The 18064-nt window shown below is 44.2% G+C and overlaps 1 protein-coding gene across 1 annotated transcript; it reads left to right on the forward strand.

Moving 5' to 3' along the window:
• Nucleotides 1-803: 803 nt before the first annotated feature.
• Nucleotides 804-11713, forward strand: LOC115482265 (colipase-like). The gene is made up of 3 exons (XM_030221924.1): nt 804-1005; nt 8448-8570; nt 11136-11713. Exons 1-3 carry the CDS (start codon nt 922-924, stop codon nt 11265-11267), a joined length of 339 nt encoding a protein of 112 aa, XP_030077784.1. The 5' UTR covers nt 804-921; the 3' UTR covers nt 11268-11713.
• The last annotated feature ends 6351 nt before the right edge of the window (nt 11714-18064 follow it).

Genomic DNA, 18064 nt, shown 5'->3' on the forward strand with positions numbered 1-18064 from the left:
ACAGGTGTCTTTCATACAGGTGACCATTGCCGACAGCTGTCTGTCATGCAGGTAACGAGTTGATTTGGAGCATCTACCTGGTCTGTAGAGGCCAGATCTCTTACTGGTTGGTGGGGGATCAAATACTTATTTCCCTCTGCAGAATGCAAATAAATTCATATACTTTCCACAATGTGATTTTCCGGATTTAATTTGTGATGTGCTATCTCTCACTGTTACCAATAACCTACCCTTCAATTATGGGCTGCTCATGTCTTTGTCAGTGGGCACACTTACAAAATCAGCAAGGGATCAAATACTTATTTCCCCCACTGTATATATTAGGTGAAAAGGACCTCTTATAGCCACGTGCATAAACTTTCATAGCCAAACAGCTTATCAAAAAGTCTGCTTTAGAAAACATACATCATCATTGTTTCTTGGCTTTAGTTGTAGCCCAGAGGCGTAGCTAGGTGGGGTGCAAGGGGAGCAGTTGCTCCCCTAAACAGATTTTGACAAAAAAAATGGCGTCTATGCAGATCAGTTCTTCAGCTTCACACTGACGCCTATTTTACAAAAGGTCTGCTTCCCCTGACATCAACCCCTGGCTATGCTTCTGTTGTAGCCCATTGGCAATGTCTACTCCCCCCGCCCCCCCCCCCCCCCACCCAAGAAGTCTAGGGAAAGGGCTGCACTTTTCTATAAATCTTAGGTAGGATAAATTTCCAGTGTGCTAGGGGTTACTGTCCCATCCTAGCACATCTCCACTCCCATGAAACTTAATACTTATTAATGGACTGGCAGATATGTACTTATGCAATTGGACAAGCTCAGGTCATCAGCCACTGAAGATTAGATATTTAAGTTCATAGCATCAACTGGGAAACGCAGTGCAGAGACTCGGAGCGAGAGGAGAGCGAGTGCAACAAATCGCAGCCCACCATGAGAAGCGCAATCCTCCTGCTGCTGTTTATCCTTGCTGTAACCTTTGCAGCCCCTCAGCATACAGGACTGGTGATACACCTGGTAAAAGACAGGGCCATTTGTTAAATCATATCTCTTCGGCAGAAAATGTCACTTTCTGTGAGGCAGATGTAGGAATCAGTACTGGTCTCTTATTCTTTTAAACTATGTATCTGACTTCAGTTTCTCCATGAAATGGGGTCCTTTCTTCCAAAGCAGACTCCCCTACTTTAGAAAGACAAATTAGTTCTGCTTTGAAACACCCGTAGTTAGTGCCTGAATATAACTTGCTTAGACATGAACTAAATCTAAAATCCCTTTCCTATTTTCATTCTATTGTATTACATTTATGAATTGCTTTTTTTTCAAATCTAAGTGATGTACATTTGCTGATGACACTATGGAACTGGGCTTTAATCCTGGGTTTGATTCCCACTGCAGCTCCCTGTGTCCTTAGACAAGTCACATAACCATTGCCCCAGGTACAACAATTAAGATTGATCATAGGAGCCAACTCGGTGGCTGCTGTGGGTGCTTGAGCACCCCCAATATTGAATAAATTCCTTGTATGTGTCCAGGGAGGGGTGATCTCCACTGGGGGTAGCACCCCCAAAAATTTTAAAAAGGTGGCTCCTATGAAGATTGTGACCCCCCCTGGTAGCTTTTCAAAGTTGTTAAATCTCAAGAGATTTGTGAAAACTTGCAAGAGGACCCTGCGAGACTGGGCATCCAGCAAGTACAAAGTGATGCATGTGAGAAAGAGGAACCCAAACTATAGCGACATGATGCAAGGTTCCACATTAGAAGTCACTATCTAAGAAAAGGATCTAGGTGTTATCATTGATGATGCGTTGAAACCCACTGCTCAGTGTGCAGTGGTGGCTAAGAAAGCAAATAGAATGTTAGGAATTATTAGGAAAGGAATGGAAAACAAAAATGAGAATGTTATAAAGCCTTTGTATCGCTCCATGGTGCAACTGCACCTCGAATACTATGTGCAATTTTGGTCACCGCATCTCAAAGAAAATATAGCAGAATTAGAAAAGGTACAGCAAAGGGTGATGAAAATGATAAAGAGGATGGGACAACTTCCCTATGAGGAAAGGCTAAAGAGGCTAGGGCTCTTTAGCTTGGAGAAGAGACGGCTGAGGGGAGATATGATAGAGGTCTATAAAATATTGAGTGGAGTGGAATCGGTAGGCATGAATTGCTTTTTTAGTCTTTCCAAAAATACTAGGACTAAGGGGCATGCAATGGAGCTGCTAAGTAGTACATTTAAAAAAAAAATCAGAGAAAATATTTCTTCACTCAATATGTAATTAAACTAGAATTCTTTGCCAGAGAATGTGGTAAAAACAGTTAGCTTAGCAGGGTTTACAAAAGGTTTGGCTGTCTACTCATGGACCTGCCATGCTTGTAAGTACTGTTGATTCTTTTACTAAGAGTTTGGATGGAACTAAACAAGAATTTGCAGCTCATATACAGGAATCCTACTATATAAATGAAGAGTGACAGATGTGCCGCGCATACGCAGCTGCAACTGTTCTGCGCATGCGCGGCACGTCACACATCTCTTCCGACGTGCCGTGCATCCTGGGCGGGGGCTCGGCCATCGCACCGACTACCCTCTCCTGACAGCCGGTAGTCGTTCGTTGGTTTTCGCCGAGGAGCGAAGAACTCAGCAAACAATAAAGGCGGCGTGGCGGTGAAAGCCAAACTCCCCCCCCCACACAGCATATTAGCAGCACCCCTCCCCCTACCTTTCCCGAAACAGCGTGGTCAGATGGGATTGCATTTTTCGTTAATGAAAGGTAGGGATGTTGACGCTCCGGGGCCGTGCAGGGGGAACAGCTGCGGCTTTGCACAGCTCTCTTCTCCCAGGTTGGAGTTGGCAAATGTGTGCAGCCTGCTGCTTTCCTCTCACCGACGTACGGGGGTGGCAGTAGCTTGGTTTTTGTATTTTCCCCCCCTGGTGCTTACAGTGGAACAGCTCCCCCTTCCCACTCCCAGAACTGGAGAGGCTGTAGGCAGCAGCAGTGGTTCTCTCTCCTTATACTTGCTCCTGTCAGCCCTCTGATTTTTGCCTTTAGCTCTGCAGCTATGAAGGCATGCTGTTCCTTTCAGCTGCTCCAAGCGATTGAAATGAGAAGTATGCCTGCAACACTAAAGATGAAGTCGTAGGGCTGAGAGGAGCATGTATAAGAAGAGAAAGAACATGGACTGGGGGGGGGGGGGGAGGAGAAGTGAGGGTTCAGGAGTGAACAGAGAGAAAGAAAGGGGACCACGGGGAGGGGTAGGGATTCAGGAGAGCAGGAAAAATTGCTGGTAGAAGGAGGGCAGAGAGAGAGAGAGAGAGAGAGAGAGAGAGAGAGAGAGAGAGAGAGATGTTTGAGAGGGACAGATGCTGAAAATAGGGGATGAAAAACACAAGGGAGACTGTGGTCATGGAGTGGAAGGGAGAAATGATGATCATGGAGGGGAAGTAAAGGGAAAAGAGGAGAAAACAGGAGGAGACTGTGAACGGGAAGGGGAGAAATGGTGCCCATGGAGGGGAAGGGACCTGGAGAGAAGAAAGCCAGGAGGAGATGGTCATACACACTCACACTCTCTCTCTGAAATCACTCTCACACTCTCTCTTTCAGACAGGCGCGCACACACACACACTTTCTCTGTCTCTCTCTCTCACACACACTCACTCTCTCTCTCTCTCTCTCACACACACTCACTCTCTCACACACTCACTCTCTCTGAACTCACTCTCACACTCTCTCTCTTTCAGACAGGCGCACACACTCACACAAAATATTACAACAATAAGGGAATTACATTTCACAAATAAAAATGTTGCCCGTTTTAATGGGCTTAACGGCTTGCATTAACATATAAGAATTGATGGTAACTCATCTTGAAGATTAGCAAAAAATCTTCCCACAGGGACTCCTACCAGCTCTCTGTCACACACATACACACTCTCTCTCTCTCTCTCTCTCTCTGAACTCACTCTCACACTCTCTCTTTCAGACAGACACGCCCACACACACACTTTCTCTCTCTCTCTCTCTCTCACACACACACAGAAAAAATTTGAACAATAAAGGAAATGGGAAATCTCATAAGTCTAACAATAACAAGGTTCAAATTCTGAAGGCTCTAATGCTGTTTACACAAAGAACATAATATATAAAACTATACTATACACATTAACTGACATTATGTTCATCAACTTTTAAATTACATTTCAGAAATAAAAAACCTTACCCGTTTTGCTATTTCATTACATACAACAGAAATTTTGCCCGTTGTAACGGGCTTTATGGCTTGTTTGAGAAATAAATGAAATCAGCTCAAGAAGTTACAGAAATGATAATTAAGGATAAATTAGCTACGCATCAGCAATGAGAGCAATTGGAAAATTTTAACCGCTGGCTCAATTTACGTTTATTGAATTTTTCTAATCCCTTGGGGTTGTCTCCAGTGAATGTCTTTCAAAGATACCTTATAGAAACTTTAAAATTGACGCCTGAGACTATTCCTCCTGTGAATAAGATTTACTTCTTGCCTTCTAAAGCGCCAGATGGGAAGGAACAAGGGCAAGGAGTTAAAGGAAACAAAAATGGTGAATTAGATATATCTGAGATACTTGAATCGTCTTTATCTGAAGATATTGAAAGAGCTACATTATTAATTTCTTTCACGTGTGAGCAGGATTTAAATGCTGTATTAAGACTGTTTTCCGCAATTCACAAGTTGTATTTTATGGAAAACAAATTTGGATGTATCCTGATGTTACTAGACAAACTCACGTTCGTAGAAAAATGATTCTATCCATGAAGCAAGAAGCTTTGTCCCTTGGTACAACTTTTCTTGCAAATGTATGGTTAAATATTTAGGGGCAAAATAAGTATTTTATGAGAGCTTTTATTGATTTAAACAAGATAACTAAATGACATTAATATCAGTCTGCTGTCCCTCTAATTTTTCTGATGCTTGGACTTGAGATGTTTTCTCTTTTGAGTTGTTAAAGGGAATATTTGGGCCTGTTCATGTTAAAGCCTATAGTTTTGATATTTTTCCTGTATAATGGAGCTCCTTATCCTTATGTGGTAACCCCCCAGCACTTTGGGGCTCATTTGCAAAAGAAAATAGTCTAAAAAGTGGCATAAAGCAGCATCTGGACATTTTTCTCACCAAAACGTCCAAATCAGTATTTTTGAAACCAGGAGTGGACTGACAATGCTCTGGGCCCTCCTTGGGCAGTGCCTGTCCACCCCCATCCATATACTGTTGCCCCCCCCCACACTAGTGTACCCTCCCCAGTCCTACATTGAAGGGCCCTGGTGGTATAGTGGCCTCTTTGGGGGCAGGAAAGAGCCCCACTTTTTCCTAAACGGTGGATTTTCCCAAGTCCATCCTAATAATGGCTTATGAACTTTTCTTGCAGGAAATTATCCAAACCTTTCTTTTTTTAAATTCTTTATTTATAACTTTCATCAAAATTTTTACAAGTATTACACTTGAACAAGAGCCTTGGATAAGTTATATTCAGGTACTACAACAATAAACATACAAGAAACAATCAAATTAGGAAAAACATAAATCTTCCTTAGACCACGTGGAGGAGCGTTTTCAATATGACGTCTAAGTCTGACTTTGAACATTTTGCTCAAAACATCCAGAATCCGCATAGCAAAGCGTTGTTTTTGTTTTTTTTTTTTAATGGCCACTTGCTAGATGTTTTTTGTGCTCTGTGCACTTATCCTTTTGATCCATTTTCAAATAAAAAACGTCCAAGTGAAAAATGCACCAAATCAAGCCATTGAGATGGAGGAGGAGCCAGCAGTAGACTGGCCACACAGACATCCCAGCAGAGCAGTGGGGCATTCTAGGGGACACTGCAGTGAGCTTCACCTAAAAGCTCTCAGGTACACATCTCACCGTTACTCCCTTGTATCGTATAGCGAGCCTTCCAAAACCCACCAACAACTTACTGTACCCAACTGTACACCACTACAATGGCCCTTACGGCTGCAGGTGTAACTTATATGTGAATAGAGTAGGTTTTTGAGGCCTCACGCATGAGTAACAGTTAGAGTGGATTATGTGCTTGGGTCCCCTTCTTCATAGTGGACTACACTGACCACTAGGCTGCTCCGGGACCCTGCTCTAATAGGAATGGCTATAACATTTGAGGTTGTCATAGAGGCTGGTATGTACTGTTTCTTTTACATTTTGTGGGGAGTGAGAGGGTAATGGTGACCACTGGGGGAGTAAGGGGGGGGGGTCATTCTAGTGGTCACTGATCATTTAGGGCACTGTTTTGGGTCATAGTCATTATTAAAAAAAGGTCCAGTTCAAAACATCTTAGTTTTAGTCCTGAATGTTTTTGTTTTGTTCCATTTTGGCTGAAAAACATCCAGGTCTTAGGAACACCCAAATCCTGCCCTTGAAATTTGGACACACTACAGATGAACTGCATAGAAAAATGTCTGGAAAATGGGTTTCGAACAGGGGCAGACTGACCATTTGGGCAACTGTGAGGGGGCCCCGAGGCTCTGACTGGTTGCCTGTCATCGTTGCTGCAGCACACTACAACCCTCCCCCGTCCCATGGTCCTACTTTGAAGGGCCGTAGAGGTCTAGTGGCCTCTGCATGGGGGGGGCAGTTCAGACGTCGCAGCACGTTGTACTTGCAGGACGCTCCTGCACGTACAACTTGCTGCGACGTCAGACTCCGAACTGGATTCAACAGCTTTCAACAGCAGCACAGCCACAGAGAACGAAGAAGAACTTTAAAGACCTCGGGTCGGCTGGTGGGGGTTGTGGTCCCTCGCCAGCTGAAGAAATATTTTTAAAGCCAGGGGCAGGTGGAAGCAGACCTCGGCTGGCGGGGGTTGGGGTCCCCCGCCAGTAAAGGTAAGCAACGGCAGCGGGGGAGGGTTGACGGCGGTAGGGGGGTCCAGGGCGAAATCTGTGGGGGCCCAGGCCCTGTACAGACCGTAGAAGTCTGCCCAGCACTAGCCCTGCCTCCCAACCACCAGCCCCGCCTCCCTCCACCAGCTTTGCCACCCAATCTCGGTTAAGCTTCTGAGGATCCATTCCTTCTGAACAGGATTCCTTTATGTTTATCCCACGCATGTTTGAATTCCATTACCATTTTAATCTCCACCACCTCCTGTGGGAGGGCATTCCCACCACTCTCTCGTGTGAAAAAAAAATACTTCCTGACATTTTTCTTGAGTCTGCTCCCCTTCAATCTCATTTCATGTCCTCTAAGGGATGGAAAACAAAAATGAGGATATTATAATGCCACTGTATCGGTCCATGGTGCGACCGCACCTAGAGTATTGTGTTCAATTCTGGTCGCCACACCTCAAAAAAGATATAGTGGAATTAGAAAAGGTGCAGAGAAAGGCGACAAAGATGATTAAGGGGATGGGGCAATTTTCCTATGAGGAAAGGTTAAAGCGGCTGGGGCTCTTTAGCTTGGAGAAAAGGCGACTGAGGGGTGATATGATAGAGATATATAAAATAATGAGTGGAGTGGAAAAGATAGATATGGAGCGTCTGTTTACGCTTTCCAAAAATACTAGGACTAGAAGGCATGCGATGAAGCTGGAGTGCAGTAAGTTTAAAACAAATAAAAGAAAAATTTTCTTTACTCAGCGCGTAATGTGGTTAAGGTAGTTTAGCATAGCAGAGTTTAAGAAAGGTTTGGACGGCTTCCTAAAGGAAAAGGCCATAGATTGTTATTAAATGGACGTAGGGAAAAATCCACTACTCCTGGGACAAGCAGTCCAAAATGCTTTGCTCCATGGATCTTGTCGGGTGATTGTGACCTGGATTGGCCACTGTCGGCGACAGGGTGCTGGGCTAGATGGACCTTTGGTCTGTCCCAGTGTGGCGATGCTTATGTCTTATGTCTCATATGCCTTGTTTCTGTCTTTTTCTGTCTGACACAGGAATTATTTTAAAAAATGGGTAGACTGACATATAAGAACATAAGATGTTGTAGTGAGTGAGACCAAAAATCCATCAAGGCCAACATCCATCTGACAGTGGCACTGGCAAGATTCCAAAGAACAGGTTCAAGATTTGCTCAAATTCAAGGAAAATACTGGAAAAGAAAATAAGATGATACCTTTTTTATTGGACATAACTTAATACATTTCTTGATTAGCTTTCGAAGGTTGCCCTTCTTCCTCAGATCGAAAGCTAATCAAGAAATGTATTAAGTTATGTCCAATAAAAAAGGTATCATCTTATTTTCTTTTCCATGTTTGTTTGATTTCTATTGATAAGGAAAATACTGAAATTTTAAAATAAACAAATGTTTTTAGGAGGTTTGTGACTACAGAGGTCACACATGTATGAAGAAGAGAATCTGACGCCTACGGAAGTCTGAATGTGTTACATAGGCCTAGAGTATATATAGCCAGTTTTTCTTGTACACTGTAAAATCGTCTGTCATTTTAGGCAAAGGCAAATAATTTTGTGTTTATTTTCCAGGAAAACGGGGAGCTTTGCCTCAACAGTATTCAGTGTGACAGCAAATGCTGTCACAGGCGCAATAGTTTAACTCACGCTCGTTGTGCTCCAAAGGCTGCTGAATCCCAGGAATGTTCACCCTATGTACGTATCATTCTCAGCTGAGGGCTGCATCTTCCATGCTGTCCAGTGAGTCTGGAGTTCTCAGAGCATACGCAGCCAGTCCGGTTTTCATATTTGCACAGTAACCCCCAGACTTTATATAAGGGGCCCAGAGTTGCACATGCAATTTAATTAATGAGCCAATTAGCGCTAATAATTGGCGTAAATTGGCAACAATTTGGATTTGCACACACACATCTTGCTATGCACTATTCTTTAAAGATGCGCGTGCAAATCTTTTAGCGTGTAACTGAAAAAGAGGTGTGGACATGGGAGGGGCGTTCACTAAAGAAGCACGCAGTATTATGGAATTCAGGGGATTTGATGCTTAAATTTGTGCGCGAGGATTTACACCCAGTTTCAGTTGGTATATATCCTCTGAGCACAGATCCCAGCGCTGCTCTATAAACTGTGCCCACTTGGACGGCCATTTATAGAATAGCACTCAGTGTGCATTTTAATTGGTGCTCAGATTTGGGTACTACATACTAATCTAGTCCTAAATGTGCAAATGAGATTTGATGCACTGCCTCCATTGTATTCAAATCTTTTTTTTTCTAGATTAAGCTTTTGATTTTCACAAACAGAGGTGCCAAAAAACAAATAAAAATACAATGTAACATAGATATAGCGCAGGCACCCTTCAGAATGCATTATGCCAAACATACACACAACCTTTGAAAATAGTTATACCCTGAGAAAACACATGCCCTATACTGCACATACCCACTAGAATATATATATTTTTAAATAGCAATTTTTCAAGACTCACTTATACCCTGGGTCTAACAAATCCAATACATAATCTCTTTTAACAAAGACCAAAATTGAAACCTTTTATATTTCAACTTATTGACAAAACCAATCCAATGGAGGCCAAATCCCAAATCTTTCTAAAAACTACAAAACTCCGCCTCTTAACTGCAGCAGTTTCTTCCTACTTCCTAGTGAGCCACAGTATTTACCAAACATTTATAGACAAGACTGTATTGTGTTTCCATTCAGGCAATATAGACCGTATAGCTATGTCCATAGTTTAGCCTGCTCCTTACTTAGGGGTCCTTTTACCAAGCTGTTGGAAAAAGGGCCCTGCGCAAGCGGTGGGGACTGTTTTTCCCCACACGCCAGGGCCCTTTTTACCGCAGCGTGTAAAAAGCTCCCAGACAAACAAGGCCGTGTGGTAAGAGAACTCTTACCGTGTGGCCATGCAGCACGGAACCCTTACCACCACCCACTGAGGTGACGACGATAAGGGCTCTCACAGTAACCTGGTGGTAACTGGGCAGCGCACAGCAATGCCTGATTACAACTCAGTTACCGCTGCGCAAGCCATTTGCGGGACTTTTCTTTTTCCCCTGGAAATAGCGCGTGCTTGGGGCAGAACTATTGCTGGCAGCCGCGTTGAGCCGGCAGTAGGCCCGATTTAGCCTTCAGTAAGCCCGCTTTGGGCTTGCCAACGCTTTGCAAAAGACCCCTTCTTAGGCTGTCCTGAAAACCTGACTGGCTGAGTACCGTATTTTTCGGACTATAAGACGCACCGGACCATAAGACGCACCTAGGTTTTAGAGGAGGGAAATAGGAAAAAAAAAATTTTCCTTTTTCCCTCCTCTAAAACCTAGGTGCTCCGGTGCGTCTTGTCCGAGTTTTGGACCTCCGTCCCGTACTTACACGATTCCATGTTCCCTGGTGGTCTAGTGACGTCGGGGCAGGAAAGAGCCCCCTCTTTCCTGCCCATCGCGCTGCACTCCGTGCTCCTCAATGCTTTCTGACGGTCTCGGCGAGATTCAAAATGGCCGCCGAGATTCTCGGCGGCCATTTTGAATCTCGCCGAGACCGTCAGAAAGCATTGAGGAGCACGGAGTGCAGCGCGATGGGCAGGAAAGAGGGGGCTCTTTCCTGCCCCGACGTCACTAGACCACCAGGGAACATGGAATCGTGTAAGTACGGGACGGAGGTCCAAAAACGCTACCTTCGGACTATAAGACGCACCCCCCATTTTCCTCCCAAATTTTGGGGGAAAAAAGTGCGTCTTATAGTCCGAAAAATACGGTATGTTCCAAGGACTGGTTCAGAAAGAACTTGAGCTCCTGATTGTCCTTCCTTGTCGCTACTGGGAACTCCAGTTTCAAATTGCATAGAGGCTATTAGTAAACATGCAAATGAGGGCAGCGGCAGTGGCCAGAGTGCAAGTCAGACATTTGTAGGTCCTTGAGCAGAGTAATATTCCTATTCGGAGTCTTATGAAAGTAGCAGTAGGGCCTGTGTTAATGGATCGCCTTGAACCATTCTTTGTCATGATATACATTTTCCATTTGCTATGGTGTCCTCTATCATACCAGCCAGCTACTCTTGTTTTGGGAAATATGAATGTGGCCTATAAAAATTAAATTATCATTGGAGTAGCCTGGGTATATTTTCATTTCTGATTTCATGGTTTCATACTAAGGCCTCTGGAGGTTTTGGTACAACCCACAGCCCCCCAGAATCTGTTCAAGACTGTATTTCCCCATTTGTGCTTCCTTTGACTCAATATTTGTGTCCCTGCAGCATCTCAACGGGGTGTATTACAAGTGTACCTGTGAGAGAGGTCTGACGTGCGAGGTTGGCAGATCCATTGTGGGCTCTATCACCAACAGCAACTTTGGCATCTGTGTGGACCCGAATGACAATGTTCAGTGAGACCAGAGATCCCCGTTACTAATTCTTTGCAAATCTCAGAATGATAAGCTGTATGTCGCCTGTCAAAATGCACTTCCCAAACTTCTTTTCACACACTTATTGCAGACATGAATTCACACACTGTAGCACTTCATATATATATTTTTACTTTTATCCATTTGTGTATGCAAATATATCTTCACTGTCAAATCCATGATCTTTCCACTCACTCAATGACTATTTCTGTGCCCTTAAGATAGTTCTTCACAAAATAGTGCTACCATCGTCACCCAGTGAAATCCCATTGATGGGACCCTCCTGCCATCCCATTGCCCTTCTGTCATGTATACTCTGAGCCCAGCACCTCTCCACATGTTCACACTAGCTGCACTCACATGAGTCCCACTGGGCCTCTGATCTTGTGTTGTCATTGTCATTGTGTTTAGATAAAGTTACAGTGAATCAGTTTTAAGTCTCTCATGATGCTGTTTCTGTGATTGTTGGGGTGGTAGGTGTGATGGGAGTTTAGAGTCATAAGTACATAAGTAATGCCACACTGGGAAAAGACCAAGGGTCCATCGAGCCCAGCATCATATCCACGACAGCGGCCAATCCAGGCCAAGGGCACCTGGCAACAGGGGCGTAGCCAGACAGCAGATTTTGGGTGGGCCTAGGCAAGAAGTGGGTGGGCACCAAGTGTTCTCCCCCTCCCACCAAAAAATGATCTCAGCTGGTGGGAAAATGCTTCTCTCCACCTTGGCAGTCTGCAGCAGGAATGTGCTGAAAACTGAGCATGCGCAATTGCCAGTGTCATGGAGAGTAGCATTTTCATTACCATCAGGGGGAACTCTTCAGCTGCTGGAGCTTGGGATCCCCAACAGCTACCGCTAAACATGTGCTACTGTTGGGTGGGCCTGAGCCCTAATCTTTGTAGTGCTATTTTTAGAGAACCTGCCTTTAGCACTTGTTGCTATGTTTTGATGCTTTTTTTTCATAATTTGGATTGGGGCCAATATTCAAATCAATTTAACCGGCCAGAAATGGCTCCTGGCCAGTTAACTCACCTGTTCAGGGCTAACGGCTACTTTTCAGCAGCACTTAACTGGTTAGTTCCACTGAAAATGACCAGTTAGTGCTCAAACAGTCTGAGGGCAGAGTTGGCACTTGGCTCGCTAAATGCCAATATTCAGTCCTTGACTGGCCACGGTCGCTGCAGATATATGACCGCATAATAGTCAGTGGTGCCCCGGAGCTGGTTAAGTGCTGAATATCGCACTTAACCGGCTATGGTGTAGCCGGCTTTGAATTTCCAGGCCTCACACGGATGGCTGCTGTTTGAATATCTTTGTTATATTTCTAAACCAAATTGTGTTCCTAATTCTGCTTACATTGGTGTATATATATATATATATTAAAAAATCTTATGCATGTTTGCCTGTTTTCTCTTCCTTATTTTGTCGTATGTAAATACAGTTAAAAGGAAAGCAATCCCAGGTTAACAGAACCAAAAATCTCTCCATAACTACCTCTGAGGATTTCATGCCTGCTACTGTGCAGAAATAAAGGTCAAATAAAAATATATGTATAGAAATGTGATACAGCTCTTGGCTTAACCTGCTGTGTTTCTTGGCTAGTTTCTGGGATCCGGTACGCCCTCTCTCCAGGCAGAATGGAGAAACACCCTCATTTATTCATGTGTTACTGAGATTCCAAAGTCTTTAAGATGTGGTCCTAGAACTTAGAGGGAATTGATTTGTTTGGGGTTTTTTTTTATCTTAAATTTGGGTTTGATTCAAACTCTTCTCTTGGTGATTCAGGAAATACAAAGCCTCCTGCCACGGCAGCTCAATACAGTCCACTCCATCTTGCCCATCCACCCAATCCTTACTCATAATTAAAACCAGCAATGTACAATGTGCCACAAATAATATTTGTCTGAATAAATCTCTTAACGAGCCAGGATTACAAAGAAGGTAAGACCTGTTTCTTCCTCCACCTCTCTCACCTTCCCCTCTGTCCTCCAAAGCATGGATTAGATCAACACAAGCTTAACAGGTGACCAGGTATTAATGCGCGCTCTAGAAGCTTCCCTTCTGATAATAAGCTTTCCCATCCACATGATCATCACCCCCTGCAGGGCTTTCCAAACTCAGAGCCAGACACAAGGCCCAGTGCTGACATGGAGGCCACCAAGAGAGAAAGAGGCAGAGCTTTCCCTATAGCCCTCATCCTTTCATAAGTCTCTGGGATACCTACAAGGATTAAATGAAAAGTAATTCCTCCAGCTCCATAGTGTATCAATAGATGACAGCACTGACATGCTGCACATGTTCCCTTGTTCTTTAAAATCTCTTCCTTCACTTCTGTTGGCTAGATGTGTCTGTGTGAAGATGAGGCTCTTTCACTATTGCTTGTGAAATGGAAGCATGTGGTGAGTACTTGGTGGTGCGATTTAAACAACCTGCCATCATAGAATTTCTGTTTTTCGAGTCCCTTCAATTGAAATTCACTGCTATATATGCAGGTTGTTTATGTTGATGTGAGTACTGTGTGTGTGTAGCTGGACCAAAAAATGTAAGAATTGTGGATCGGGAAGGGCTGATTTGTGTGATTAAAATGAAGTGGATGGCCATAGGCGCCCCGTATAAGAGGCTTGCCAACCATGACCTTCCCCTGCCTTCCCTGTCAGTACCTACTGCCCCCCCTGGACACGGCCGTGCCAACACGGTAAGCGAGGTAAGCACCGCAGGGGGGCACGTGCCTTCAAGGGCGCCACGCTTACCCCACTTACCGTGACTCCCGACGAAATCTGCCGCCGCTGCTGTTGAGGAACAAGACCTACTAGGCTGATCCGCTGCTGCAGCCGGCACTGCTTCTTTCCACAGCCAGCATAAGAAGAAAAAGAAGCGCGGGACCGCAGCAGCCTTCAGACATGCGCTGTCGGCTCTGCCGGTCCTCTGCCCCCAGAACGGGAAATTGACGTCACGGGGCAGAGACCGGCAGAGCCGACAGCGCATGTCTGAAGGCTGCTGCTGCCCCGCGCTTCTTTTTCTTCTTATGTCAGCGCCTTCCTCTGCCAGGTACTGTCTTCAGAGTTCCCAGAAGTTCTACATCTGCCAGATTTGTCAGGAGAAAGTAAGTCGGATTTATGGTGTTTAACAGAGGTCAAATTAAATTGATTTTCAGCTTTTGTAGACTTCATTATTTAAATCCCACCCTTCCAAGTATCATTTGTCATGGACATGGAACATTTTTGAACTTGCTTCCATTTCCCCATTGCAGATGGAGTGCAAGGTGGCAGCTTCTGCTGGCTCTGAGCGGATATCTTTAGAAAATTACCACCAGTGATAGTACATGGCAGGAGTGCAATGTTGTGGGATAACAGCAGGGAAAATAGGTTAAGTTCAAACTTGTGAACCTTATTAACAAAGCATTTGTGTACTCTCCATAGATTTGGAGCACTTTTCAAAATCTGCCTTATTAAAAATTACTTCCCCAATATTACAGAGAATTTTCAGTAGGGCAGGTGCCAGACCCATGGTTAGCTTGTCCTCAACTTATGGTGCTGATAGATGGACAAATGGCTTTAACCACTGTATTAGTGTGATCAAGGTGCAGTATTCTGCTAGTGTGTAGAATTTTCAGCCCTTTTTGGTGTTTTTTTTGTTTGTTTCACTAGGTTGTGTACTGGTGTTTTAGAGCCCGGTGTAATTATAGTGCTGTCTTTCCACGCATAAGGTTGTAGCTCGTCCTGTTCTTGGAATTAGTGCTGTTATGGTTTGGTGAGGTTATGAGTGTGTTTTTGCACAAGTTTGTGTATAGTGTTTTGCAGCTGAGCAATTGTGGTTAGTATATGCTTTGAGTAACCACTTTATTCTTTGACATCCACGCGCCTTGGAGCCTCTCTCGCGGATGCGGAGCACATTGCCAGGCAGGTCCGGGGAGGGGGGGGACGCGCCAACTGATAGTCTGCAGGGGGGCGCCTGAGACCCTAGGCACGGCCCTGCCCCTGGAATTCGGGGCACAAACAAAAAGAAATTGTATCTTCCTCTCCCTGCTCACTTCTTTTCTTACCTGGCCACCTGCTTGACTCGCTACCTCCCTAGGGGCTCCTTCCCCAGTGGTTGTGAGCACTGAAAGAAGATGAAGAAAAGAGCTGTCACTATAGAGCCCTGTGCTGCAACATTCACTCTCGGGCTCACAGCCAGGCTCTGCCAGAACAGCAGCGTGGGCAGATGGGAAAAATTTTCCCCACCCCAAATCGGCCCTAAACCAGCCCAAAACCCACCCAAAGTCAAACCCCGCCTCCAACGTCACCGCCCCACCCCCAATATCACCGCCCCGCCCCCTGACATCACCTACGATGTCGTTAGCCCCACCCCTGACACCACCTCTGATGTCAACCCCGCCCCTGATGTCAACCCTACCCCGGAAAAGCTTCTATTGGACCAAATTGGACCAATAGAAGCCCCCGAAAAAAGCGCAAACCCCGCACAGCTGCAACGAAAAAGAAGCCCAATTTCCTGCAGCCCGCAGCCCACCCATCTGGCAACACTGCAGAACAGCAGCAGGAAGTGTGTCACAGTGGGAATTTCTGGCAGAACCGGCTGTGAGCCTGTGAGTGAATGTTGCAGCACAGGGCTCTATAGTGACAGCTCTTTCTTTCAGTGCTCAGAATTGCTGGGGAAAGAACTGTGGCTTTGAACCGGGGGAGGGGGAGGGGCTGGCTGCAGTTTTCAAGCTGGGGCGGGCCATGGGAGGTGGGGGACCCCAAGGAGGTTAGATTGAGGACACCTGCGAAGATGTGATTTCATGTGCCCTAATGTTATCAATAGAAATCAAGCAAAATAAAACATGGAAAAGAAAATAAGATGATACCTTTTTTATTGGACATAACTTAATACATTTCTTGATTAGCTTTCGAAGGTCGCCCTTCTTCCTCAGATCGGAAATAAGCAAATGTGCTAGCTGACAGTGTATATAAGTGAAAACATTCAAGCATTACTATGACAGTCTGACAGGGTGGGAGGAGGGGGGTGGGTCGGAGGTATGCATGGGGACATCAAAGCATATCATTGATATTCTAACAGGCTGGGTGTGGATAGGTGAGGGGTGGGGTGATCAACAGAGACATACAGCTTTATGGTTTATAATGAGCTAGGAACCCCAGATCCTTGTTAAGTCCTTTCTGTTGGGTGTTAAAATATTCAATCATTCTGACTTCAAAGGTCTTACGTTCTTGTATGGTTTTAAAGTTACCTTTCAGGATTCTCACTGTGAAATCACTGGTACAGTGACGAAGAAGGGCAACCTTCGAAAGCTAATCAAGAAATGTATTAAGTTATGTCCAATAAAAAAGGTATCATCTTATTTTCTTTTCCATGTTTTATTTTGTTTGATTTCTATTGATAACCTTAAGAGTGGACTAACACGGCTACCACACTCCTCTACTTAAGATGTGCCCTAATGAAAAGTGAGTTTAATTTTGCTTCCATTTAATTTCAGTATAGACCATCTTATTTTATAACACCAGGCTTCCTAAGGCACATTACAACAGCTGTTAAGCTGAGCCCATTAGGAAAAAGGATATCCTCACTGAATTTGGCCATCTCTACGGTATAGAACAGTGTAGAAAAATGAGCACAAAATACAGAGTTTATAGCTGCTGCCTCTACCAGCTACAATATTTTTAAAGCTGTTCTAGTGATATTCAATTTTTATTTCCTGATATTTATATCTAGTATATATGGGGAGCTTTCAAAGAAATGAAAAACTGTCCAATAAGTAAACTATCTATCTACATTGTCCGTCACCTTTTTAAGGCACTGCCTATCCAATTGCAACAGCTTTTGACTTTTTACAGATGGACCCTGCATAGGTGGTTTCTCATTTCTAATAATCTTTAATGGGCTAGAAAGCTTTCCTATGATAGCATTGTCCTTATTTGAATTAGTTTTTCTGTACAAGTTTTGCTTGATTTGTCTTTATTTAAAATTTCATAAATAGAAAATTTTAAAACACATCTTGTCAACAAGGGCAGGGCTAGGTGGGGGCGGAGCTAGGTATATTGTCAGGCAATTATGGATATAAGCCCCACCCCCTTTAGCCTCCCCAAACAGTTGGACCACTGACCGCCTATGTGGATGGCCCATGACAGCAACAGCTGGGTCTCACACAAGAAAGGTCGATGAACTCATAAAGGACAATTGGAGGATTACTCAAAGCATTACGCTGCATCTCTGAAAACTAGTTCAGAAGTGCAAGAAGGACATTTTATTGCAATATGACAATGCTAGACATCACACAACAGAGGCAACTGCGAAGATGGGTGTCACAGTCTTACCCCTCCCCCTCAGCCATACAGCCCAGACTTACCGTCATGGGATTTCTTTTTCTAAAATTGAAGGAATAACTTGGGGGCATCTGTTTGACTCAAAGAGGTGGAAAGGACTGTGAGCACTGGTTGAAGAGACCAGATGTGCAGTTCCTTTGTGATGACTTTCAAAAACTACTCCATTGTTGACAGAAAAGTGTGGTGAGTGGTGTCAACTATGTCAAAAAGTTAATGCATGTAATAAAAGCACAAGTTTCAAGGACTATTTTCATTTTCAACTCATTACAATATCTTCCTTTATGTTTCAACAATTTTTATTAAAGGTACCAACCAATTGACATTTCAGCAATTCCATACATAACATATGCATAATCAAACCACTTAACCAAGATAAAACTCTCAGTACCCCACAATATCTTCCTTTATAAAACCTTTACGGAGGTGGAGGCATTACTTATCATTTAACCCTCTTCAATGAGCAAAA

The sequence above is a fragment of the Microcaecilia unicolor genome, chromosome 12, assembly GCF_901765095.1.
Source record: "Microcaecilia unicolor chromosome 12, aMicUni1.1, whole genome shotgun sequence".
NCBI lineage: Eukaryota > Metazoa > Chordata > Amphibia > Gymnophiona > Siphonopidae > Microcaecilia > Microcaecilia unicolor.